This window comes from Antechinus flavipes, chromosome 3 (assembly GCF_016432865.1).
Source record: "Antechinus flavipes isolate AdamAnt ecotype Samford, QLD, Australia chromosome 3, AdamAnt_v2, whole genome shotgun sequence".
Lineage (NCBI taxonomy): Eukaryota > Metazoa > Chordata > Mammalia > Dasyuromorphia > Dasyuridae > Antechinus > Antechinus flavipes.
In genome coordinates this window covers 8,922,856-8,948,686 of record NC_067400.1, presented here as the reverse complement: position 1 = coordinate 8,948,686, position 25,831 = coordinate 8,922,856, and the positions used below count along the sequence as shown (strand labels likewise).

The window sequence follows — 25,831 nt, the reverse complement described above, 5'->3', positions numbered from 1 at the left end:
GGACGGGCCCGCAGGCTGGGGGGGGGGACTCCAGTGGGGGGACGGCAACTCCTCTGTGGGCTGGCCCAGTGGGCTCCCCGGGGAGAGGAGAAAAGCTGGGGCTCACTTCTATATGCATGTGTCTGCGTGTGGCTGCCCAGGGTCGCACAATAGTGAGTGTCTGAAGTGGGGTTTGAACCCAGGTTTTCCTGAGCCCAGGACTGGCGCTCTCTCCTTGGCCACTTCTCGGTCCTTGTATTTGGAAACTATGGGGCAGAGGTTCTGGCCCGGCCGGTTGGTCTCAGGGCCAGGGCGATCCCAGCTGGAGGGGAGGAAGAGCTCTGGTTTTTCCGTGGGCCTGGCTGGGCCATGACCCAGAGCCGGCCGGCATTGGGACCCTCACCACGGCTTGGTGGGAATGTACTCCCTGGGGGAGGAAAGGCCCTCAGTCCAGGCTCCTGGGTACTGAGCTCTGGGGCGACACATGGGACAGTGAGAGGGGCCCCAGACCCTCAGGAACATTTCTCCCAAAGGGGAGCAAACATGCACAGGAGAGGAGCGGCCCCAGGACATCGAGCACGAAGCCCACGGTGTCGGTGAGGCCGTCAAGGTCAAGGCCAGACTTAGGCAGGAATGGGGCCTCGACAGGGCTCCCATCCGGGGGAAGCCAGGAGGCCCAGGCCCCAGCCCCACGCCAGGCCCTCCCCTTCCTCCCCAGATCTCCATCAAGCGCAAGGTCAGCATCTACACCATCCTCCAGGGCATCATCCAGCAGGAGGGCGAGCTGGACGAGGAGTGCGTGCAGACGCTGGTGAACCTCGCCTCCCGGGAAATGCGGGAGATCCAAGAGGTGCGTGGGGGCTTCTGGGGACCTCCGAGGCAGCCCCGGCCAAAGAAAACAGGCGAAAATCTCTGGGGAAATTAAGGCGACACAGAAACCAGGCAGGCGGGCGTGGGAGTCCGAGTAGATCCTTCTGTTATTTCCTGACTGTTCAGAGCAACAGAACTGCCTCCGTTAAGCTGAGCGGCTGAAGCGGCAGCAGATGTGTCCAGTGTACACTGGCAGCGGCTTTGGGGGCATCTAGTGGCGGGAAATCCCCAGAAGTGCAGCCACTGCCGCGGCCCCTTCCCTCTCCCCACCTCAGGCCTTTGGTTTCCTTTGTAGTTGGCTCCCACCTCGGGGTCCTCGCTTTCCATCGGAGGCCCGTGGTTCTTCCATTTAGCACAGATATAGTTACCACTGATGGGCTCCCAAGAGACCATGGAGACCATGTCTCTCAACACGCTTCTGAAAAGCTGATCTCCGCTGGTGCAGGGAGGTTCTTTAAGGGGAAATCACAGAAATCACAGGTCCACTTTAAACAGACACACATACATACTGAGATATCTCTCTGTCTGTCTGTCTGTCTGTCTGTCTCTGTCTCTCTCTGTCTCTCTGTCTCTCTCTTCTCTCTCTCCCTCTCTCCATCTCTCTGTCTCTCTCTGTGTCTCTCTCTTCTCTCTCTCCCTCTCTCTGTCTCTCTCTGTCTCTGTCTCTCTCTTCTCTCTGTCCCTCTCTCCATCTCTCTGTCTCTCTCTGTGTCTCTCTCTTCTCTCTCTCCCTCTCTCTCTCTCTGTCTCTCTGTCTCTCTCTCTCTGTGTCTCTCTCTTCTCTCTCCCTCTCTCTCTCTCTTCTCTCTCTCCCTCTCTCTGTCTCTCTGTCTCTCTCCCTCTCTCTGTCTCTCTGTCTCTCTCCCTCTCTCTGTCTCTGTCTGTCTGTCTCTCTCTCTCTCTGTATGTATGTGTGTCTATTTAAAGTGTATATATATATATATATATATATACACACACACACACACACACACATATATATCATATATATGAGTGTATATACGTACGTATGTATGTACACACACACATATATATGTATTTGTGCATATATAGTTGTCCACATACATATCTTTAAGATTTCCTTAAGTGTGATACAGCTTCCCCATCCAGTCGTCTCAATACTTTTGTACTTTGAATTCAGTTTTGTCTGGAATCACGTGTATAACTTCTAATTTTCAAGTATCGGCTGAAACTTTCATTCTAAAAATAAAAAAAACTATGTTTTGCTTCCTTTATCCTGGAGATGGCCTAGCACAGGCTGAACCAGATTAAAATGTAATGGGAAGAAAAAGATTTTTTTGGAAGTAATCGGGGTTAAGTGGCTTGCCCAGGGTCACACCACTAAGAAATGTCTGAAGTTGGATTTGAACTCAGGTTTTCCTGACCCCAGAACTGGTGCTCTGTCCTTGGCCATTTCTCTGTCTTTGCATTTGAAAAAAATTTCACAAAATAAATGAAAACACAATAGAACGTAGATAATGCTACTATGTGATTTTCTAGATCAAACTGGAACTCACAGGGATCATCTTGTATAGTTTGAGTTTGATGGCCACTGCTCTAAACCTTTAGGTATCTTGATGCCTCAGGTATATTTCTTATAGCCCCCACATTGGTGAATTCTCTTTTTAAACTCCTTTTGAAATTCTTTCCCTTTTCATAAAAAAGTACTTTTCATTTATTCATCATAATAGTGCTCTATCTCCCCTCTCATCGACTAGACCTTATAAATATTAATTATTTCTACATATAATTTTTATAAATTTATAACTATGGAAGCATTCTACTTCAGTGATGTTAACCTTTTATACACGTACTCCTAAATTCTCCCCAATTTAATTAATTACATAATTCTCAAGTTTCTGCTATTACTGAAGATTTTTCAAAGCTTTTCCTATTCTTCTCATGGTCCCACGCAGGACTGCTACTTTGCCATTGTTCACTTTGGCCTTTTCCTACCCTTACCTTAAAACCACCTGTTTTTTCTTTTATAAAATCCACTCTCATGGTGATACCATCTTTCCCTATTCTACCACTCCCTCTTCCCCGAGTTTACTTGTTTGTTTTTGTCCATCTTTCACGGGGATTCAATTTTCAGCTGTCTTTTCCAAGATGATCGTGTTACCAATGGGGATATCAAAGTGACAATAGCAAGATCTCCTTACAGCAGACTGTGGAATCAAAACTCATTCATTGATTGATTTAGAATCATTTTCATTTATTGATCTCTGTTTTGTGATCTAGTTATACATCAAAGGCTTTAATTGAATCGGTTGGATTAGACTTCCTCTTTAGGAATAATAATTCCTGTGGAATTCCTGTGTTTAGTTAATTTTTTTTCTCTTATAAAAACATGCTGTTTTGCTAGCTAAAAGGTTTGGAACTTAATCCCATTTTTCTTGATTTATAATATACTATTCCCAGGTCTCCTTTTATTCTTATGTGGTTGAGAAGTCTTGAGTGATTTGGACTTTTAAAATACAAGATGTATTTCTTCCTGGCCATCTGCAATACCACCTCTCTCTCATTGAATTAGAGTTTGATGACAATATATGTGTCAAGTTGAACTTAGCATGTACTTCTATTGGCATCTCTTTATCTAGAACCTCCTTCAATCCACTCCCCATGGTGCTGATTCCTAAATTTCATTGTCTCATTGGTTTGGCTGATTCTGCTCTTTTTTTGGTCTTCCATCAGAACAATTTCATCCCTCGGTGAATGCAGCATTTTGTTCAGCTGCTCCACCCATTGATCTAATCGCTGACCCTTCCCGCCATCTTTTTCTTCTTCCTTGATTCTGTCTCTGCAGATGCTCTAATCTCCCCCTATTTTTTCAGTTAACTTATCACTCCCATGGAAAAGTTTTGAGGGTTCTGGATCCATTTTCAATTCTGGGACTGTGGTCCATATGATTTCATGATGGTTTTTTCTTCTGGTGCTTTATTCTTTATTATCACGTGATACTTATTTGTCATGCCCCCAAGAAGCTTCTGTTCTAATGGGGAAGATAACACACAATGGCATCAGAGGTAGGCTTTGGATCTATCTGACTTCTGAACCAATGCTCTTTCCATTATATCATGCTGGGGTGTGTTTGTGTGTGTGTGTGTGTGAGTGAGTGTGAGTGTGTTTGTGTATGTGTGTGTGTGTGTGTTTTTGGGAAGGAAATCCTTCTCTGAAAGAGCAGAGAGAGAATTGATATTTGGAAGAGAGTGTGTGATTCCCTGTGAGACTGTGGAGAGAGGGACAAGAAATAAAGGAGGAAGAGGGGGAAAAAGTAGAAGTGGGAGGAAGAGGAAGAGGAGAAGGAGGAAGAGAAGGAGGAGAAAGTGGGGGAGAAAAACGAGAGGGCAGGAAGAGTGCAATAAGGAGGAAAAAGAGAAGGAATAAGAGGAGGAGGAAGATAAGGGGGAGAAAGAGGAGGAGGAGGAAGAGGAAGAGGAGAAGGAAGAGGAGGAGAAAGAAGAGGAGGAGGAGGAAGAAGAGGAACAGAGCAGGGGAGCCTTTGATTTGGCTGTGGCTGGGTCAGGAGGCAGGTGTCTATCTCTGGGCTCCTACCTTCTCTTCTGCAGATCGAGGACTACCTGCTGGCAGAGACGGCCAGTGACACGCTGGTGGCCCTGTCCCGAAACCACTTTAACCTCGTCATGTATGAGCTGCAGCACCACCTCAAGCCGCTGATCCTGACGGACGAGTTTGTGCTCATCACCTTGGCCAATTTGGCCAATGCCAATGGTGAGGGCCCCGACCTGCTGCCCCTCTCTCTCGCGTACCTCTCCACTCCCCATCTTCTCCATGCCCCTCTCCCTCCCACCCCTCTCCCTGGCACTCCTCTCCCTGGTGCCCCTCTTTCTCACGCCCCTCTCTTTTTTGCGCCCCTCTCTTTTGTGCCTCCTCTCTCGCGCCCCTCTCCCTCGCACCCCTCTCCCTCAAGCCCCTCTCCCTCGCATTCTTCTCCACCCCACCTTCTCCATGCTCCTTTCCCTCGCTCGTTCTCCCTCCTCTCCACGGCCTTTTCTCTCCTCCTTTCCTGGCCATCTCCCCTCCCTCCCTCCCCTCCCCCTTCTCTTTCCCGCTCTCCCAGCCCTCGCCTCCCTGTGACCACAAGTGAAGAACCAGTGGGTCACGAGTGGGTCTGGAGTGCTCGGGCGTGGGGATGACTCCCCCGCTCCCTGTCCCTCCTTCACAGTGTTCGAGTTCATGCCCTACATGGGTATCACGCTGGCCACCATCTTCACCATGCTGAGGCTGGCTAATGGGGCCAAGATGCGCCAGGTGTTCTGCAGTGGTGAGTGTCTCTTGGCTGGCCTGGAGGGGGGGGGGGAGACAGTGACTTTCTCCCTGCATCACCCGTCCATCCGGCACCCACCCATCACTCTGCGGAATACAAAGGGTGACCGAGGCAGCCTTGCCCTCAGGCTGGGCCTAGAGTTGGGCAGAGCTGAGCTACAACATGAGTCCGACATTTACTAGCCGTGTGACCAACTAAACTTCTGTTTGCCTCAGTTTTCTCATCTGTAAAATGGGGATAACAATAGTAGCTACCCCCCAGGGTTGTCGTGGGGACCAAATGAGAAAATACTGTAAAGTGCTCAGCACAGTGTCTGGCACATAGGGAGAGCCAGATAAACGCCAGCTTTTATTATACATAAGACAAACACCCAGGCAATACAAGGCAACTGTAGTATGTGAAATTGCAGGCAAAGGTCCAGGTTCAAAGGAAGGAAAGGCCACATCTCTTTGGGGAAGTCAGGGTGGACTTCATGGCTGAGGCAGCATTTAAGCTGAATTCTGAAGGATGAATGGGATTCCAGCCTAACAGGGAGAAGGGCGCTCTGGGCAGAGGGAGGGACATGTCTGGAGGTCACCTGAGGTCCCATAATGATGCCCCAGACTTTACTAGGAAATCAGGTCCCTGGTATTAAACGCCCCAGGGCTGGATGGGAATGGCTCTCCCAGGAGTGACCCTGGCTGTCTGCCCGTGGGGCTGCAGGGCTGGAGCCTTCTGGGGGCGAATCCCCGTTGAGCCAGAGCCCGGCTTCTTCCCACCGTCTTCCTCACTGACCTCGTTCCCTTCCTCTTTCTCCCATGAAGCAATGGAAACGTTTTGTGAAGCGATCCAGTTTTACCTGAAGCACTGGGAGGACAGCGTGTACCCCATCATGACCGGGGAGCACTTCATGAATAAGCTTTTGCCCATGTACCGCCATTTTGTCACCGTGTGGCTCCGGAGTGAGAACACCGAGGTGAGCGCCGGCCTCTGTGGGAGGCTGCCGGGGACCAGCATCGGTCAGCTTCATCTCCTTGTCCTCCCTTCTTGTCTTTTCTCTTTCGTTTTCTCCTCCTCTCTTTCTCCTCCCCCTCTTCCATTTTCCTTCTCTTTCTTCCCCTTGTTCTCTTTCCCCTTTTTATTCTCATTCCTTTTCCTTTTTATCTCTGCTTTCTCTTCCTCCTTCCATCCCCCCTCTTCTCTTTCTTCTGCTCCTTCTTCCTCCCCTCCTCTTCTTTCTCCTTCTTCTCCTCTTCCCCTTCTTTTCCTTCCCTTCCCTTCCCCTTCTTCTCTTCCTCCTCCTCTTCTTTCTCCTTCACTTCACTTTCTCCTTCCTCTTTCTTTCCCCTTTCTTTTGCCTTCTCCTCCTTCCCTTCCCTTTCTTCTGCTCCTTCTCTTTCTTCTCCTTCTCATTCTTTTCCTGCCCTTTCCCCTCCTCCTTCTTCTTTTCTTTCTTCCCCTTCTCCTTCTCTTCTTTCTCCTTTCCTTCTTGTCTTTTTTCCCCTTCACTTCACTTTCTCCTTCCTCCTTTCCTTCCTCTCTCCTTTGCCTTCTCCTCCTCTCCCCTTCTCCTCCCTTTCCTTCTCTTCCTTCTTTCCCCCTCTCCTTCTTCTTCTCTTCCTTCTCCTCTTCTTTCCCCTTCACTTCACTTTCTTCTTCTTTCTTTCCCCTTCTTCTCCTCCTCCCCTCCCTTCCTTCTCTTCCTTTACTTCTTTTCTCATCTCCTTCTCCTTCTTTTCCTTTCCCTTTCTTCTCTTCTTTCCCCTTCACTTCATTTTCTCCTTCCTCCTTTCCTTCCCTCTCTTCTTTGCCTTCTCCTCCTCTCCCCTTCTCCTCCCTTTCCTTCTCTTCCTTTTACTGCTTTTCTCTTCCTTCTTTCCTCCTCTCTTTCTTCTTCTCTTCCTTCTCCTTGCTTCTCCTCTTCTTTCCCCTTCACTTCACTTTCTTCTTCTTTCTTTCCCCTTCTTCTCCTCCCCTCCCTTCCTTCTCTTCCTTTACTTCTTTTCTCATCTCCTTCTCTTCCTTTCCCTTTCTTCTCTTCTTTCCCCTTCACTTCATTTTCTTCTTCCTCCTTTCCTTCCCCCTCTCCTTTGTCTTCTCCTCTTCTCTCCTTCTTTTCATTCTCCTCCCCTCTCTTCTTCTCTTCCTTTACTTCTTTTCTCTTCTTTCTTTCCTCCTCTCCTTCTCCTTCTGCTCCCTTCCCTCCCTTCTCTTCCTTTACTTCTTCTTTTCTCTTCTTCCTTCTTTTCTCTTCTCCTTCTCTTCCTTTCTTTTCTTCTTTCTCCTTCACTTCACTTTTTCCTTCCCCCTTTCCTTCCTTTACCTTTTGCTCCTTCCCTCTCTTTCTCCCTTCCCTTCCTTCTACTTCTTCCTCTATCCTCTTCCTTTCCCCCTTCTCCTCTTCCTCTTCTTTTCGCTTCTCTTTCTCCTCTTCCTTCATCATGTCTAAAGGCTCTGGTCTGGGGAACAGGAGGCTGAGACCTAGGAGGTCTTTTTTTGGGGCAGGTCAAGCTGGCCGTGATCAAGTCCCTTCGGCCCATGCTCAGCCTCCTCCTTCCCATCGAGGAGCTGCGGGAGCAGGTGTATGACTACATCCCCCTGCTCTTGGCGGAGTACCAGGGGAGCGTGGAGGCCCTCTTCATCACCCAGGTGAGTAGTGGCCCTCCCTGCTCGGGGGCCCCCAAGTTCCGGCTCATCTGGGGTGAACCCAGGACACACGAGAGGCAGGAGCTGTTGTCCAGGCTCTCTGCCTCCTTCCCAGGCTGGGGTGGCCACAGAGCATCCCCAGGGACTGGGAATACAGAGGGGAAGGAAATAATCCCTGCCCTCAGGGATCTTCCATCCTTTGGGGGTCCTGAGGGAAGGCAGAATCTTGAGGAGGGGGACAATGTAGAGATTCAAACTCCTCTAGGAGTGAGTGTGTGTGAGTGTGTGTAGAATATTTTTAGCGGCCCTCCCCACTGCTCCATCCTGCCTCTGCTCACCAGCCACTCTTTCTGGAGCCCCCTTTGCCAGTATGGGGAGACCAGCCCCTGGTGGGGAGCAGCCCCCGGCCCACGTCTATCTCTCTTTGGCAGATTCTGAGGCAGATCCTGGAAGTCTCCGTGTCCAGCAACACGCCGGTCCCCAAAATGCAGCTTCACACCATCTTCACCGAGCTGCACATCCAGGTAAGGGGGCAATGCTGGCCACGGAGCCTGGAGGGAGCCCCCGAGGGGGGCCCGGGGCAGCTGCCAGCCTCTGGCTCAGGCTCTGAGGGTCTTTGAGGATCAGGATATTTGAGGACATTTTAAAGCTGACTTTCATTCTCTTAGCTGTGGGCTATGGAGACAGCTCCAATTGGCCTGTAAAAGCCTGGAGTGTGTCCCCCCACCAAGAGCTGGTTGTTAAACATTTACTAGCAGACCACTGGCTGGAAACCTGACTGCTGCTGATCTAACGGTCCTGCCCTGGAATGCGAAAGAGCAGCCATTGATTCTCTCCCATCCATCCTCCCCTGGGCAATGGTGCCTCCAACATGTTAGGATTTGGTCAGAGTTCTGTAGAATGGTTTCTGCCTGTTCCCCCCTCAGAGCAGGTCATTAACTTTGGGCTGTCCTGTCACACTGTGAACTCATCTGGAGCTTGTAGTCCACTAGTACCCCCCGATCATTTTCTTCTCTGGAGGTGACTGTAGTAGGGGTGATCATTTAATAAAACTGAAGCTCAGAATGTTTAAACCAGTTAGTGAGAGGGATGGGCTAAAGCTCCCCGTCTCTAGTCTCCCTTTTTACTCAGAATTCATTTTGACAATCCCCCTCTCCTTTACCTTCTCCTCCTTTCCCCTTCTCCTCCCCTTCCTTCCTTCTCTTCTTTTTTCTTCCTCCTTTCCCCTCCTCTGCCCTTCCTCTGCCTCCCTTCCTCCCTTGCCCTCCTCTCCCTCCTCCCTGCAGGTCTGTTCCAAGGCCCCCGCCCTCCAGCAGTTCAGCAGCGAGAATCTGGCCGAGGTTGTCCAATGCTTTATTGCTCTGGGTGAGGAAGGAGCCGGAGCCGGGGAAATGTCGGCCCCGGGACCCAGTGTTCACACCTGGTCTGCTGCTTACTTCCTGAGGCCCCTGGGGATGTCCTGGGGGAGGGCTTGAATGAGCTTATACTTGAGTGCCTGGGGTTATACATGGGCCGCTAGCGGCCCCAGAGGAGATCTGCAAGTCAGCAAAATGTGGCTTCAAGTCTTCCTGGGTGACCCCAGAGAAGCCCCTGACCTCTTTTTTCCTCTCGCCTTTTTGGTTGCACACCCAACTCATTTCCTCCTTCTCTGTTTTATTCATGTGAGCATTTAGCCATATACACTTCCCCCTAAGGACTGCTTTGGCTGCACCCCACAGGCTTTGCTATGTCGTCTCATGAGGGTCATTCTCTTGGAGGACATGATCGATTGTTTCTGTGATTTGTTGTTTGACCCACTCATTCTTTAGGAACAGATTATTTAATTTCCAATTGCGTTTTAGTCTATTTATTCCCGACCCTTTGTTGAATTTAATTTTTATTGCATTTTGATCTGAAAAGGACGCGGTTACCGTTTCTGCCTTTCTACTTTTGATTGTGAGGTTTTTATGCCCTATTATATGATCGATTTTTATTTGGGTGCCATGTTCTACTGAGCAAAAGGTATATTCCTTTCTTTCCCCATCCAATTTTCTCCAGAGATCTACCATATCTAAGTCTTTGAGGATTCTAGTCACCTCCCCAATTTCTTTCTTGTTTATTTTGTAGTCAGATTTATGGAAATCTGAGAGGGAGAGTTTGAGATCCCCTCTACTACAGTTTTGCTGTTTATTTCTTCCTGGAACTTCTTTCCTAAGTATTGGGATGCTCTACCACTCAGTGCACATAGCTTTAGCATCAATACCACTTCATTGTCCATGGTATCCTTTAACAAGATATAGTTTCCTTTCTTAGCTCTTTTACTTGGATCCATTTTTGCTTTTGCTTTGTCTGAGATCAGAATCGCTGCTCCCGCTTTTTTTGCTCCAGCCTTTTACTCTTACTCTGTAGCAATCTCTCCATAACAAAGGTGTTTCTTGTAAACAGCATATGTAGGATTCTGACTTTTAATCTACTCCGCTGTTCTCATCCTTTTGGGAGAGTTCGTCCCATTCACATTCATAGTGCTGATTACCAGCTGTGCATTTCCCTCTGTCCTGTTTTCTCTCCTGGATTTACTGTTTCTTCCTCTTCTTTGATTTTTAAAATCCTTCACAAGCTATTCCAAGAAAGGCCCCTGCAGTCCTTAGAGCCCCAGGAAACTCTAGGACTGCGCCCTGTTGTCTTCCCTGAAGGAGGAGGGAGCCCCCATGTGAGGAGGGGCTGAGCTGGCCTCTGGTGTCTGCTGCTAGAGGCCCGAGAGGAGGAACCAGCTCAGGGTGCATGGAAGGGGAGAGGAAGGGTCTGTGATCAGGAGGGAGGAGAAGGGGAGGAGGAGGGAAAGAGACAGACAGAGAGGTAGCAGAGATGAGAGACAGAGATAGAGACAGAGACAGAGTCAGACAGAGACAGACAGAGAGACAGAGAGACAGAGACAGAAAGATAGCAGGGACATGAGCAGCGATAAGACAGAGATGAGAGATAAGGGCGGGGAACAAAGAAAAGGGGGAGAGAGACAGAGACAGACGCACATACACAGAGACAGAAACAGAGAGACAGAAATAGACAGAGAGAGAAAGAAAGAAAAAGTGTCAGAGAGACAGAGAACAGACCTTCTCCAGTGGTGCTGGGAGCCTCTCGAGGCTCCCTGGGTCTCCGGACCCTCATCCCGCCTCCTTGCTCCCTCCTCCCCAGCTCGCTCCTACCCCGATGAGCTGATGAAATTCTTCCGTAACCAAATGCAGACGGGGAAGGAGGCCATCCGTGTGGGGACGCTGACCCTGCTCCGGGCCGTCCTCAGTGCTGACGGTGAGTAGGTCCCAGGGGGCTGTCCGGGGGGCCTTGGGCCTGGCTCGGCCTTCACTGCCCGGCCCATCTCCACCTGGGGAGCGGCTGGGCAGCCAGCCGGCCGGGAGTCCTCCAGTAGCCCCTTTCTCATCTTGTTTAGAAATAGGTTTCAGTGGCTTAGTTTCATGACAATCTTTTCTGGAGCTACTTCCCTGCTCTCTCCCACCCCCCTCGCTTCTCCCCCATATTTGGCAGAAGTATACAGCAGCCACTTCTGCACCAGCATTTTGCTCTAGTAGCCCCCACCTCTCTGCTCTGCCCCTCTATTGACCTTTCCCTATCCCCTCTATCCTTCCCCCACACCCATTCAGTGATCAGTCAGTAAGCATTAAATATGTGCCTACTGTGTACCACGCACTGGGCTAGCCTCTGGAAAGACAAAGGCACAGAATGAAAGAGTGAATGAGAGAATGAACCGAGCCCTCCTCTTTAAGGGCTCACATTCTAGTGGAGGAGGCAGCAACGTAGGACTACATACAGGATCGATGCATCCACCGATCAATATGCAGCCATGAAAGAGCTCGCTCAAAATAGTGTTGCTTTTGTTCATCAGAACCTCAGCACCTTGCCAGGCTGGGGATAAAATGGGCCTGGTTGGAAGGGGCTCAGGTCATCACTGAGTGGAGGAGGGGGCCTTTGGGTCATCACGGAGCGGGGAGGGGGCCTTTGGGTCATCACTGAGTGGGGGAGGGGGCCTTTGGGTCATCACTGAGTGGGGGAGGGGGCCTTTGGGTCATCACTGAGTGGGGGAGGGGGCCTCTGGGTCATCACGGAGCGGGGAGGGGGCCTTTGGGTCATCACTGAGTGGGGGAGGGGGCCTTTGGGTCATCACTGAGTGGGGGAGGGGGCCTCTGGGTCATCACGGAGCGGGGAGGGGGCCTTTGGGTCATCACTGAGTGGGGGAGGGGGCCTTTGGGTCATCACGGAGTGGGGAGGGGACCTTTGGGTCATCACTGAGTGGGGGAGGGGGCCTTTGGGTCATCACGGAGCGGGGAGGGGGCCTTTGGGTCATCACTGGGCTCCAGCTCGGGGCTGGATGGGGCCAAGATTGAGTCAGGAGGGAATTAAAGCTGGACCAAATTTAGGCTTGAGATGAATGTGAATATCCGCACTTTTTAACTAAGCCGGTGCAGTATTGGTCGTCAGGGCCGTTTCCAACAAGTTGCTTCATTTAATAAAACGGGACCATACGCTCCAGGCCGGCCACCAGGGACCCTAAGGGGGCTGCAGGGACACATCCTCCCAGGCCAAAGAGCAGGGGGTGGACTCCAGGATCTGGGGAGGCTTGGAAGGTGAACGTGGGCTGGAGCGGTCCAGGGGGTCTTCCCGGTAGAGGAGGCCTGGTGTGGATTATCTCAAGCTGCCAGGGGCCCCAAGGTCTAACCTCTCTGCCTCCAGGGCTGAGTGATGTGCCTGAGGTCCCACAGGCAGGAGGCTGGGACCCGGCTTCTGAGGCCTTTCTGGCGTGAAGAAGGGCCCCAGCCGGAGGGGGACGGGAGGCCGAGGGGTCTCAGCAGGACCTCGCCACCCCTGACCTCGGCTCCCTTGGGACGCCTCTCTCTTTTAGTGCCTGAGATGAATAGCAGGACCCTGCACTTTGCCGTCAAGGTGGTTAGAAACGCTCTCTGTGACCCCCGAGCTAAGGTGAGATGGGGCAGGGGGAGGGGAGGGAGGGGGCCTGGGAGGGCCCACGTGGGCCGGTGGGACGGCCCGCAGCCGGACATCAGCCTGGCCGAGCCCAGAGGGGCGGCCCCCCTTCCTGGGGGCCCCCAAGAAGCTCCTCTGGAGTGGGGCGAGCAGGCTCACGTCTGCTGAAGGTTCTGGGCAGGTTAGCCCACCCGGGGGAACTCACCTGCCCCCACCAGAGTGCTTTGGGGTCCTGGGACCTGGAGGCGAAGCCCGGGCTGGAGGAAGGGCCCAGGGGCTGATCCCGGCTTGAAGAGGAGCTTGGGTGGCCTCTTGTGGGGGTCAGGGAAGGCCTCGTGTTCAGGCCGGGTGAGGGTGAAGGCCTTCGAGGCCCCTCCCCACTCTGAGGCCCTGGGTTTGTGGGAGATGGCCAGCCAGGGAGGGGCCCGTGCCCTGCTGTCCCCCTGCCCTCTGGGAGTGTCTCTAAGGGGGGATTGTCCTTTGTTGGCCCTATTTTGCCCAGACCTGTGTTTGCCTGGCGCAGCAAGCCCCTCCTTCTGGGCTAACCACCAAGGGCCCTGCAGGACCGGGGACGTGGGGCTGGAGGCTCCGGCGGGAGCTGGGAGTTCTCCCAGAGGCAGATCTGGGTCTGACTCGAGGAAAACTGCCTCACAAGGAGAGCCGCCTCCCGGGGGGACAAGCTCCCGGGGCCCAGCCTGGACGCCCAGTCCAGCCCAAACCCTTGTGGACAGATTGGGAAACTGAGTCCCCGAGAGGGGAAACCGTGTGACCTCGGCCTGGTGGCTCCAGCCTGGGCTCCGTCCTAGGCCGCGGACACTCAGTGACGCGGCCCCTGCGCTGTGGGAGTCCGGGGTCTAAGCGGCCCCTCGGGGACCCGGCCCGGCTTCGGACCCCGGCCCGTCCCTCAGGTGGCGTCCTCTCCTCCTCCGTCAGGTGAAGCTGGCCATTCTGCGCGTCATTGGTCAGCTGGCCATCTCCGGCTACCAGGAGAGGGTCCGGGGCTGGGGCCTCAGATACGTCTCCCTGCAGCTCATCCTGTCCACCTACAAGCTGGTGAGGGGCCCCGGGAGACTGACTGTGTGTGTGTGCCCCTGGTGCGAGTGGCCAGAGTAAGGCTCAGGCCCGGGGGCCGGGACTCCGTGGGCTGGGAGGCTCCCGGGACCCAGCCCAGGCCAGGAGGCTGATGCTGTGGGAGGCTGATGCTGTGGGAGGCTGACGCTGTGGGAGGCTGACGCTGTGGGAGGCTGACGCAGTGGGAGGCTGACGCTGTGGGAGGCTGACACTGAGGGAGGCTGACGCTGTGGGAGGCTGACGCTGTGGGAGGCTGACGCAGTGGGAGGCTGACGCTGTGGGAGGCTGACGCTGTGGGAGGCTGACGCTGTGGGAGGCTGACCCTGTGGGAGTCTGACGCTGAGGGAGGCTGACGCTGTGGGAGGCTGACGCAGTGGGAGGCTGACGCTGTGGGAGACTGACGCAGTGGGAGGCTGACGCTGTGGGAGGCTGACGCTGTGGGAGGCTGACGCTGTGGGAGGCTGACGCTGAGGGAGGCTGATGCAGTGGGAGGCTGATGCTGTGGGAGGCTCAGCAGCCGCTCTCCTTTGTGACACCGGTCGCGTGTTCTGTGCTCAGATGAATCGTCAGGAGAGCTGCTCTCAGGCTGACCTGGAGGAGAAGATGGTCCACAAGGTCACCATGGACACTGTGAGGATCATCACGGCCTCCGTCAGCGGGGTGATCAATGTGAGTGACCTCTGGGGGGGAGCAGGGAGCCTGCTTGAGGCTCCAAGTCAAGGGCCTTTCTCAAACACCTGCTGTGAGCCCTAGATTGTGAGACTCAGTGAGGGCTGGGAGGGGAGCCAGGGCCGGGGCTTCTCCACCTCAGCCAAGGGCGCGCCGGCCTTCTGGGCCATGAGGTCAGAGTTTGGGTTCTGTGGCCGCCTGGAGCTGGCCGGGAGCCTGGGGGGAAAGAGCTTGTGGAAAGCGGCCTCCGGGGCGGCTGGAGAGCAGACATCTCAGGGGAGCGCGGACCCCCCAGTGCGAGTCTAAGCAATGGCGAAGGGCGTGGCCACATCGTCTTGTGGTGGCCCCGGCAGCGCTGAGAGGCCTCAGGCTCCGGACCCGAGTTCTGTCCACCGCATCCCTCAGTCCAGCGGCTGCCCGGCCCCTTCTAGAACTCGGAGTGACCCGGTGTGTGTCTGGGGAGTTCTCAGAGATGGGGTCACTTTTCCCTGAGGGATTAGAACAAGGTGACTCCCAGGAAGGCCCCTCAGGGGTGACTGACCGGGGCACGGATTCCTGCCCTTGTCCCCGATGGTTCTGCGTCCCTGGGGCAGCAAAGGGAATGGGGGGAAGCATCTACGCCGCCAAGTGGACACGCACTTGGGAGCCCTTGCTAGCAGTGTGCAGAGTGATCCGCTGTTGGGCCCACACACGAGAGGAGGAAGCCCGGCCTTTTCTGGGGGGCGGGAGAGAGAGTCTCCAGGAAGACCTCCTGGAGCCGGGACTGGCCTGGACCTCCTCTAGAAGTGGAGGCTCTGGGAGGAGCACAGGGAACTTCCGGTGGGAGGAGGTCAGGGCGGATGGACCTCCAGGTGAAGGGGCTTCTGGGGTCTCGTGGCAGACGGTCAAGGATTCAGGAACGGGACAAAAGGGCTCAAATGCAGGGCTGAGCAGAGGATGCTGACTGCGTGGGCCAGCTTATGGCAGCACAGAGCCGGACCCGGTCCGACCAGGCCCTGCAGGAGCCTTGCCCCCGGGCCCAATCCTTCTCTCCAAGAGCAGCCTTTCAAATACCCCAAGGCAGACGGCTGCCTCGTATTGCTCCAGCCTGGGCTCCGTCCTAGGCCGCGGACACTCAGTGACGCGGCCCCTGCGCTGTGGGAGTCCGGGGTCTAAGCGGCCCCTCGGGGACCCGGCCCGGCTTCGGACCCCGGCCCGTCCCTCAGGTGGCGTCCTCTCCTCCTCCGTCAGGTGAAGCTGGCCATTCTGCGCGTCATTGGGCAGCTGGCCATCTCCGGCTACCAGGAGAGGGTCCGGGGCTGGGGCCTCAGATACGTCTCCCTGCAGCTCATCCTGTCCACCTACAAGCTGGTGAGGGGCCCCGGGAGACTGACTGTGTGTGTGTGCCCCTGGTGCGAGTGGCCAGAGTAAGGCTCAGGCCCGGGGGCCGGGACTCCGTGGGCTGGGAGGCTCCCGGGACCCAGCCCAGGCCAGGAGGCTGATGCTGTGGGAGGCTGATGCTGTGGGAGGCTGACGCTGTGGGAGGCTGACGCTGTGGGAGGCTGACGCAGTGGGAGGCTGACGCTGTGGGAGGCTGACACTGAGGGAGGCTGACGCTGTGGGAGGCTGACGCTGTGGGAGGCTGACGCAGTGGGAGGCTGACGCTGTGGGAGGCTGACGCTGTGGGAGGCTGACGCTGTGGGAGGCTGACCCTGTGGGAGTCTGACGCTGAGGGAGGCTGACGCTGTGGGAGGCTGACGCAGTGGGAGGCTGACGCTGTGGGAGACTGACGCAGTGGGAGGCTGACGCTGTGGGAGGCTGACGCTGTGGGAGGCTGACGCTGTGGGAGGCTGACGCTGAGGGAGGCTGATGCAGTGGGAGGCTGATGCTGTGGGAGGCTCAGCAGCCGCTCTCCTTTGTGACACCGGTCGCGTGTTCTGTGCTCAGATGAATCGTCAGGAGAGCTGCTCTCAGGCTGACCTGGAGGAGAAGATGGTCCACAAGGTCACCATGGACACTGTGAGGATCATCACGGCCTCCGTCAGCGGGGTGATCAATGTGAGTGACCTCTGGGGGGAGCAGGGAGCCTGCTTGAGGCTCCAAGTCAAGGGCCTTTCTCAAACACCTGCTGTGAGCCCTAGATTGTGAGACTCAGTGAGGGCTGGGAGGGGAGCCAGGGCCGGGGCTTCTCCACCTCAGCCAAGGGCGCGCCGGCCTTCTGGGCCATGAGGTCAGAGTTTGGGTTCTGTGGCCGCCTGGAGCTGGCCGGGAGCCTGGGGGGAAAGAGCTTGTGGAAAGCGGCCTCCGGGGCGGCTGGAGAGCAGACATCTCAGGGGGAGCGCGGACCCCCCAGTGCGAGTCTAAGCAATGGCGAAGGGCGTGGCCACATCGTCTTGTGGTGGCCCCGGCAGCGCTGAGAGGCCTCAGGCTCCGGACCCGAGTTCTGTCCACCGCATCCCTCAGTCCAGCGGCTGCCCGGCCCCTTCTAGAACTCGGAGTGACCCGGTGTGTGTCTGGGGAGTTCTCAGAGATGGGGTCACTTTTCCCTGAGGGATTAGAACAAGGTGACTCCCAGGAAGGCCCCTCAGGGGTGACTGACCGGGGCACGGATTCCTGCCCTTGTCCCCGATGGTTCTGCGTCCCTGGGGCAGCAAAGGGAATGGGGGGAAGCATCTACGCCGCCAAGTGGACACGCACTTGGGAGCCCTTGCTAGCAGTGTGCAGAGTGATCCGCTGTTGGGCCCACACACGAGAGGAGGAAGCCCGGCCTTTTCTGGGGGGCGGGAGAGAGAGTCTCCAGGAAGACCTCCTGGAGCCGGGACTGGCCTGGACCTCCTCTAGAAGTGGAGGCTCTGGGAGGAGCACAGGGAACTTCCGGTGGGAGGAGGTCAGGGTGGATGGACCTCCAGGTGAAGGGGCTTCTGGGGTCTCGTGGCAGACGGTCAAGGATTCAGGAACGGGACAAAAGGGCTCAAATGCAGGGCTGAGCAGAGGATGCTGACTGCGTGGGCCAGCTTATGGCAGCACAGAGCCGGACCCGGTCCGACCAGGCCCTGCAGGAGCCTTGCCCCCGGGCCCAATCCTTCTCTCCAAGAGCAGCCTTTCAAATACCCCAAGGCAGACGGCTGCCTCGTATTGCTCCAGCCTCCCACGCCTGCTCCGGCTCATCCCCTTCCCTCAGTGGCGAGGGCTGGGGGTCTCTCCCTCTCCCCTCCAAAGTGCCCATTTCCTCAAAAATGGTACCCAAACCAGTCCTCCAAATGTAGTGTGACCAGGGCCGCACACAGTGGGACTGCTGCCTCCTTCATCCTCAACACCCTCCTCCCTTTGCAGCCCAAGCTGATGCGAGCTTTGTTCATGCTCACATCATGCTTTTAATTCACGTAGAGCTTGTGGTCCGCTACAACCCCCTGATTTCTTTCAGACTAACTGCCGCCTAGTCGTGCCTTCCCCACTGAATACCTGTGCGGCTGGTTTTTTGGACCCCAAGTATAGAGCGCCATTAAGCTTCCTTAAATCTCATTTTAGATTTAGCTCAATATTTCAGCCTGACAAGATCTTCTTTGATTCTTATATGTTGGCTCCCTTTCCGAGTGTGCATTTCCTAAGGGTGCCCTCAGTGTCTGTCTTTAAGGGAGAAATGGGAAAGAGAACAGGCCAGGCCCAGCTCCCCAGGGCCTCCCGCCAGGAACTGAAGTTTAAGCTCCTTGGACGAGAGTTGGCAGCTTTCATTTTCCAGAATCAGGACGACCCCGGTGCTTCTCCAGTCTTGGGCTGCCCCCTCCTGTTCTCCACTGGCTGGACAATCCTGTCTGCCTCCTCTGCAGCGGAGGACGTGCTTCCTTCAGGCTAGGGGATTTCTCTCCCTAATAAGTGAGGGTGTCCCCCTCTAGAACTAACAGAGTTTCGTCCCGTCCTTCCCAGAATCCCCCTTTGTGTCCTGTGTAATTCTGGGACCCTTGCCTTTTCACCGCCAGCCCTTCTGGACAGGACTCGAAGGCCGGTGAACTGAGGCTGATCCCGGTCCCTTTCTTTCCCCCTTTTCTTGGAGCCTGCAGGAGTTTTGGCTGAAACTTTTGGGTTACATCATGGAGACAGAATACACGGAGGCCCTCACCCCCATCTGCATCAGCCTGACCAACCTGGCCGAGCGGCAGCGACAGCAGAAAGAATCCAACACCAACGTGGGCAGGCGTGGACAAGGTCAGTGAGCCCGCCGGCTTCCTGGGGCCCCCGGGGGCCTGGCTGAAGGCGCGGCGGGCTGGGGATGGGCCTGCTTCCTCCCGGGCTAGCACACTCTGCCCCGCTGGAGGGGAAGGCTGCTTGTGGCATTTACGGGATGCTTCAGTATTCAGTTTTTTTCTATCGTGAACCCCGTGTTCTAGCAGACTCCCTAAAGGCAGCCAGCTTTTGCCGATGACTCACTGAAGGGGCCTAGGGAGGTGTGAGGGCCACAGCGCCCGCGTGACTCATTTCCGAGAAACAGGAAGTCGGGCCAGGAGAGGGGTCCCCCTCTCACCTGGGACGCAGCCAGGGCCGATGGAAACGAGGATTCTTTGGGAGGCTGGAATGGAAAAACGAGGATTCTTTGGGAAGCTGGAATGGAAAAACGAGGATTCTTTGGGAAGCTGGAATGGAAAAACGAGGATTCTTTGGGAAGCTGGAATGGAAAAACGAGGATTCTTTGGGAGGCTGGAATGGAAAAACGAGGATTCTTTGGGAGGCTGGAATGGAAAAACGAGGATTCTTTGGGAGGCTGGAATGGAAAAACGAGGATTCTTTGGAGGCTGGAATGGAAAAACGAGGATTCTTTGGGAAGCTGGAATGGAAAAACGAGGATTCTTTGGGGGCTGGAATGGAAAAACGAGGATTCTTTGGGGGCTGGAATGGAAAAACGAGGATTCTTTGGGAGGCTGGAATGGAAAAACGAGGATTCTTTGGAGGCTGGAATGGAAAAACGAGGATTCTTTGGGAAGCTGGAATGGAAAAACGAGGATTCTTTGGGAAGCTGGAATGGAAAAACGAGGATTCTTTGGGGGCTGGAATGGAAAAACGAGGATTCTTTGGGAGGCTGGAATGGAACAATGAGGATTCTTTGGGAAGCTGGAATGGAAAAACGAGGATTCTTTGGGAGGCTGGAATGGAAAAACGAGGATTCTTTGGGAGGCTGGAATGGAAAAACGAGGATTCTTTGGGAGGCTGGAATGGAACAATGAGGATTCTTTGGGAAGCTGGAATGGAAAAACGAGGATTCTTTGGGAGCTGGAATGGAAAAACGAGGATTCTTTGGGGGCTGGAATGGAAAAACGAGGATTCTTTGGGAAGCTGGAATGGAAAAACGAGGATTCTTTGGGAGGCTGGAATGGAAAAACGAGGATTCTTTGGGGGGCTGGAATGGAAAAACGAGGATTCTTCGGGGGCTGGAATGGAAAAACGAGGATTCTTTGGGGGCTGGAATGGAAAAACGAGGATTCTTTGGGGGCTGGAATGGAAAAACGAGGATTCTTTGGGAGGCTGGAATGGAAAAACGAGGATTCTTTGGGAGGCTGGAATGGAAAAACGAGGATTCTTTGGGGGGCTGGAATGGAAAAACGAGGATTCTTTGGGGGGCTGGAATGGAAAAATGAGGATTCTTTGGGAGGCTGGAATGGAAAAACGAGGATTCTTTGGGAGGCTGGAATGGAAAAACGAGGATTCTTTGGGATGCATGAATGAAAAATGAGGATTCTTTGGGAGCTTGAATGGAAAAATGAGCATTCTTTGGGAGGCTTGAATAGAAGAGGCTCAGCCCGGGGGGATGCATGCTGAAGAGCAGGATAGAGGCTTCCTAGAGTTTGGAGGACAGTTGGGGGAGCCCAGACCCAAAGGTCCAGGAGACCTCCTGGTGTGCTCCAGTGTCGGGGTACTTGTCCTTTGAAGAAGTGAACAGCACAAGCTGGCACAAGTGCACAAAGGCCTTTTTTTGGCTGGACCCCAGCCTCAGAGATGGGCTCGCTAACCTGGGGCTAAGGGCTGAGGAACCTGATTGTGGGCAGCCTTGCCAAGGAGACCCTGACCCATGGTCCTGGCCAGGCACAAGTGGGCTCCTTGGCTCCAGCAGGGGATACGCAAAAGGCGAAGGCGGAAAGAACAAGACCTTGGTCTCTGAACCTGCTGAATCTCTCTGATGTGAAGATCAAAAGCTTAATAATTCTCTGTTGGCTAGTTTACCCCATAGACTTTGTCACTTACCTACTCACTAACTTCTCTGAGCTGGCGCTCATCCCGTCCAGGCAGGAGGACCAAGTCTGAGCCGTCTGCGACAGAGCACACCTGGGCAGAGCGAAATAGAGCAGCAGGGAGCCTCTCCTCGCTCTTCCTGCCTCTTGCTTCAAACCAGTGATAATAATTCATGCAGAACTTCCCCTCGGCTTAGTTGAGACTGTAAGGGTCTGCCCTCCCTGCCCTCTCTTCCTTTAATATGCAAGGATTTTGTGTCAGTTGTTTTTGTTGTCAAGAAGCCGGGTCCTCCTCTTTGTGACCCGCTTGGGGTTTACTTGGGCCGTTGCCTTCTCCGGCTCATTTGACAGATGAGGAGACTGAGGCAAGCTGGGTGGATGGCGGGCCCACAGTCACACAGCCGGTCAGTGTCTGAAGCTGAATGAGAACTCGGGGAGTCCTCCTGACTCCGGGCCACGCTCTGTGCCTTCCTTACCTCCCTGCCTGTGTGTGGCAGGAAGGGCAAAAACAAAGATGCTGGTGGGAAGGGAGGGACCCGTCGGATGGAACGAAGGTCCTTGGAAAGGTTCTGTGCTCCACTGCCCAGATGGCCGTCGTCCCGAGGCGACTCCTCTGCCGAAGGCGCCCGTAGGAGTCTGCGAGGCGGGACTCACTGAGGGTCTTCGGTAAAGGGCTTCCTCGGAACCCCTCCCCAAGCCCTGCCCGGTGGGCACCAGCTCAGAGCTGAAGCTCCCAGGGGGCCCGTCAGTCCTGGGCTCAGGCACTGTGGCGCTCAGCAGAGGGGGGCGCAGGGTCTGAAGGGATCAGTCAGAAAGCATCTATTAAGTACCTACTATGTGCCAGAAGCTTCCCTTTGAAGGGCGAGCCCAGCAGGGATGCTGTGTGACATGGACCACCCAGCCCAGCCTGTCCTCTGGGGTCCTGCCCAGGAGCAGACTGGCCAGCTCTGAGCCCTGACAGCCCGCCCGCCTGATGCCCGTCTGGCGGGCAGCTTTGTGAGGAAGCTCCATGGAGGGTCTGCCCTTCCACTCTGCCACGTGGGGGCCCTGCTATGACTCGTATGGCGAGCTTGTGTCCACTCATCTCCTCACAGACTTGCATGTACTCGTGGGAGAGCGCAGCCAGCTGTGCCGGGGCAGAACGTGTGACCCCTCGTCACTGGGCAAGGGTCTACAGGGTTGGACTTGAGCCAGGCCTCTTATCTGCTCTGGGCCATGTCACCCCCTCAGCCCCGTGTTACTCATCTGTAAAATGGGGATAACACTATCACCCTCTCATTGAAATGTTGGGAGGATTAAATGAGGTGACATCTGTATTATTAATGATTACCAAACCTCAGTATCATTAATGATTGCTAATAGTGCTAATAATACTAATTCTATTGGGAGGTTCTTGCTATGCTACATGAATCAATATCTTTTCTAAAACTCTCATCGGGTCTATTGTGAGGGGAGGCACGCAGGGAGGGCCCATGAGCTACAACGTTAGGAAGATGGCCACTCCCAGCATCCCGAGAGCCAGTGCCCCTCTGGGGGCCCGACCCGCTCGTGCCGTGAGGGCAGAAGGGCAGGGCCCAGGGGAAGGCCTCTCTGGGTCTCAGAAGGTGACCCAAAGGAGGACATCTCCAGTTGCGTAACCGAGGGACCCCGCTGCTTTGGCTCCCACCAGCTAGCTGTGGTACCGGACGAGTCACCCCCTCCCCGCCCCCCCGGGTGGGCCGGGGCTTTTCCTTCCTCCTCTGATTGCAGTAGGATACAAGACGTGGGGGTTCTGTGGCAGGGAAGATGCGGTTTGAAAATTTATTTCTATTACTACCATATTGTTTTGACACATCAGTCACTTCCCAATCACACCCTGCCCCGTAGCTAAGAACCCTCCCACAAACCTGAGAAACCAAACCACAGTTGTAGGGTGAGATTGACACCGTGCGCCATGACACTGACAGGAAGGCCACATGATCAGAACCGAGTAACTCGGAACCACCATTTCCCATGGTATCTGTCCTCGGTTTGGGTCCCATTTAGCTTTTTGTAATAATGTGTTAGACACAATAATACGCTCTCTAGACCAGGTGTGTTGTGGCTGACACACCCTATTACAACCTGATGTGACAACGTTCTGGACAAGAGCATGTCGGCCTTTCGTTTGCTTCTTGGCTCTGCGTGCGGGCTCGGTCTTGCTTCCCTCTCCGAAGTCTTCATCTTCATGTTCCTCGAAGCATAATAATGTTCTGTTAAATGCCTTTTCATTCATTCATTCCTCTCCTTCATCATTTCATTCAGGGACTGTATTTTGTTCAGCCGTTTTCCAACGATTGGACCTTGATTTATTTTCTCCTACAAATAAGGCCGCTCTGAACGTTTTAATCTGCATGGATCTTTTTTTCTTTCTGTTGCTTTCCTCCTTGGAACATGCTTCCAGGAGTGAGATCCCTGGCTCAAGAGTATGAAAGCTTGGTCATTTTTTTCACGTCATTCCCAACTGTTTTCCAGAATGGTTGAACTTCATAGCAGTGGATTCATATGCCCAATAATAATAACTTTTATATAGCACTTACTATATGCCAAACACTCTGCTAAGAGCTTGGTAAATTTTATCTAAATCTGGGAGGTGGGTCCTGCTGTTATCCCCATTTTGCAGATGAGGTAACTGAGGCAAATGGGTTAAGGGACTTAAGATCACACAGCTGAGAAGTGCCTGAGGCTGTTTTGAACTTGTCTTTCTGACCCCAGACCCAGTGGCCTGTGCTTCCTCTATGCTTCCAAGTCCCTTCAACAGAGCAATTTTCTAACTTTCCTCATCTTCACCAAATTAATGTGAATGAAGAGACACCTTTGAGTTGTTTTAATGCACATTTATTTCTCTTAGGGGATTTTGAATTCTTGCTTATCTCATTGTTGATAGTTTTAATTTCTTCTCCTCTATGTAGATGCTTTTTTATGAATCTATAAATCTGGTTCTAGTACCTGTCTAGGGAGAATCTATAAATCCGGTTCTGGTACTGTCTAGGGTGAGTCTATGAATCTATAAATCCGGTTCTAGTACCTGTCTAGGGAGAATCTATAAATCCGGTTCTGGTACTGTCTAGGGTGAGTCTATGAATCTATAAATCTGGTTCTAGTACCTGTCTAGGGAGAATCTATAAATCCGGTTCCGGTACTGTCTAGGGTGAGTCTATGAATCTATAAATCTGGTTCTAGTACCTGTCTAGGGAGAATCTATAAATCCGGTTCTGGTACTGTCTAGGGTGAGTCTATGAATCTATAAATCCGGTTCCGGTACTGTCTAGGGAGAATCTATAAATCCGGTTCTGGCACTGTCTAGGGCTATGGTCAGGCACCCCAAGGTTTTTGGCAGATTTAAAATGAAGTTACCCACAGGCAGGATGCTAAGGAACAGATCTCCTGGCGGTCCCCAGGGACTGCCTGTCCCGCCTGGGTCTGAGGCCGGCCCTAGGTCCGAGCCGGCCCCTGGTCTGAACGTCACCTCCTTTTCTTTCCAGTGGAACTCCCCGCTCCTCAGAAGCTGCTGGCCCGGCTCCTGGTGAGTAGGCTGACCCTGCTGCTGACCGGATTGGGGGCCTTTGTCTCTGGGGCCCCCCAGAGGAGGGTCCTGGCAGAGCTGTTGGGGGGCGGGGGATAGTGAGGAGGTGCAGGGAGCGTCCCCATTCACAGGCCACCCTGGCAGGTGGCGTCCGGGCTCCGCGGGCTCTCCAACGTCCTTGGCTCACTTGGGGTGGCCGCGGCTGAGCGCTCGGGAGGGAGGGGCGTGGAATAGGTTTGCTTTGGGGGGATCAGGAACCCGAGCTGCCGCCCTGACTCAGAGCTGAGATGTCTGGGTGGGTCCTGGCCCCGTTATCCCCCCAAAAGGCCTGATTCTGCCCCCCCACCACCTGCAGGTGCTTCTCTCCGCCCCTTACAAGGGTGAAGGGCGTGGGGTGGCCATGCTCCAGCTGCTCAAGAGCCTGCACCAGAACATCGCCCCCTCCATGGCGGACCTCTGGGAAGTGGAGATTCCTGCTCTGATCCAGTACCTGGAAGGTAAGACCCGGCGGGTCTGTCCTCGGGCGAGCAGCCTCAGGTGTCCTTCTAGCAGGTCCTGCCCAGGTCAATAAGCACGGATTAAGTGCCCCTATGTGCAAGGCACACAGTAGGTGCCTAATAAATGCCTGTTACCTTGCCCCAAAGCCTATACAAAACAAACCAAATAAACAGGAGGTGATTGGGATGGAGCAGCCCTTAAAGGCAGACGAGCCTGGAAAGGCCTCCTGGAGCAAAACGAATGTGGCGGGAAACAGAGGAAGGGTCGTGGGTGGGGGCGAAGTGGGAGGGCATTCCAGACATCCGGTACAGCCTGTACAGAGGCGCAGAAGCTAGGGATGCAGGGCTGTGCATGCAGTAGGTGTTTAATGAGTGCTTGCTGCTCATCCCTTGGGATCCCTGGGAAGACGCTCCCATCAGGCTTTGCTCCATTCTTTCCGCAGAGCACACGCAGTACACGTGGAACCAAAAGACCTGGGAGGACAAACTCATCCAGGTGCCCGGGTGGCTGCGGCAGGTGGTGGAAGGTTTGCCCAGGGGCGTGGGGGGGTCTAGAGCCAGAAGGAGCCTCAGAGTCCGGTCCCTCCATGTTACAGATGAAGAAATTGAGGGTCTTATGGTCAGTGAGGGGCAGTTGGGATTTGAACCCAGGATCTCTGGAGGTCTCTCTCCCCCCTCCCCAAGATGCCCTGCGGCCCTGAGTTTCCCAGGAGGCTTCACTCACTGCCTCAGGCACATCAGAGGGTTCTGAGGAGGGGGGTAGCAAAGCCCCTTCTGCCCCAGGCGGCGCGGTGCAGGGCTTGGAGCCAAGAGAGCCTGGGTTCGAATCCTGCCCCCACTCAGCTCTTCCTAGCTTGTTCTCCTTGGGTGAGGGTGGCCGGTCTCTGGGCCAGGGTCAGCTCGGGCTGTTGGGAGCCCCCGCCCGGATCAGGTCCACAAGGGGCTTTGCCGCCTGGGGCACTTGGGCCCCGTCTCCATCGCTGCGGTTGTGGGGCCTCGGAGGCAGCCGGGGCGCCAGGTGGTGATGGAATGTTGGGACTGGGGGCCGGGTGAGGGCCGGGGCCGCTGGGGCTCCAGCTCCCGTCTTCCACCTGCTGGCCAAGGCCCCCCCAAACCCCCC

At 54.5% G+C, this 25,831-nt stretch overlaps 1 protein-coding gene across 1 annotated transcript in view; it reads left to right on the top strand.

The window, feature by feature from the left end:
- MROH2A (maestro heat like repeat family member 2A) overlaps positions 1 to 25,831 on the top strand; it is a 54,914-nt gene that overhangs the window by 1,218 nt on the left and 27,865 nt on the right. Inside the window, exons 3-17 of the mRNA XM_051991665.1 lie at positions 698 to 829; positions 4,419 to 4,581; positions 5,036 to 5,134; positions 5,941 to 6,092; positions 7,622 to 7,765; positions 8,194 to 8,286; positions 9,049 to 9,127; positions 10,934 to 11,047; positions 12,654 to 12,730; positions 13,667 to 13,786; positions 14,363 to 14,473; positions 18,511 to 18,655; positions 24,174 to 24,214; positions 24,570 to 24,711; positions 25,155 to 25,207. Of these exons, the coding sequence (XP_051847625.1) occupies positions 698 to 829; positions 4,419 to 4,581; positions 5,036 to 5,134; positions 5,941 to 6,092; positions 7,622 to 7,765; positions 8,194 to 8,286; positions 9,049 to 9,127; positions 10,934 to 11,047; positions 12,654 to 12,730; positions 13,667 to 13,786; positions 14,363 to 14,473; positions 18,511 to 18,655; positions 24,174 to 24,214; positions 24,570 to 24,711; positions 25,155 to 25,207 (1,665 nt within the window). The remainder of the gene's footprint in view (positions 1 to 697; positions 830 to 4,418; positions 4,582 to 5,035; positions 5,135 to 5,940; positions 6,093 to 7,621; positions 7,766 to 8,193; positions 8,287 to 9,048; positions 9,128 to 10,933; positions 11,048 to 12,653; positions 12,731 to 13,666; positions 13,787 to 14,362; positions 14,474 to 18,510; positions 18,656 to 24,173; positions 24,215 to 24,569; positions 24,712 to 25,154; positions 25,208 to 25,831) is intronic.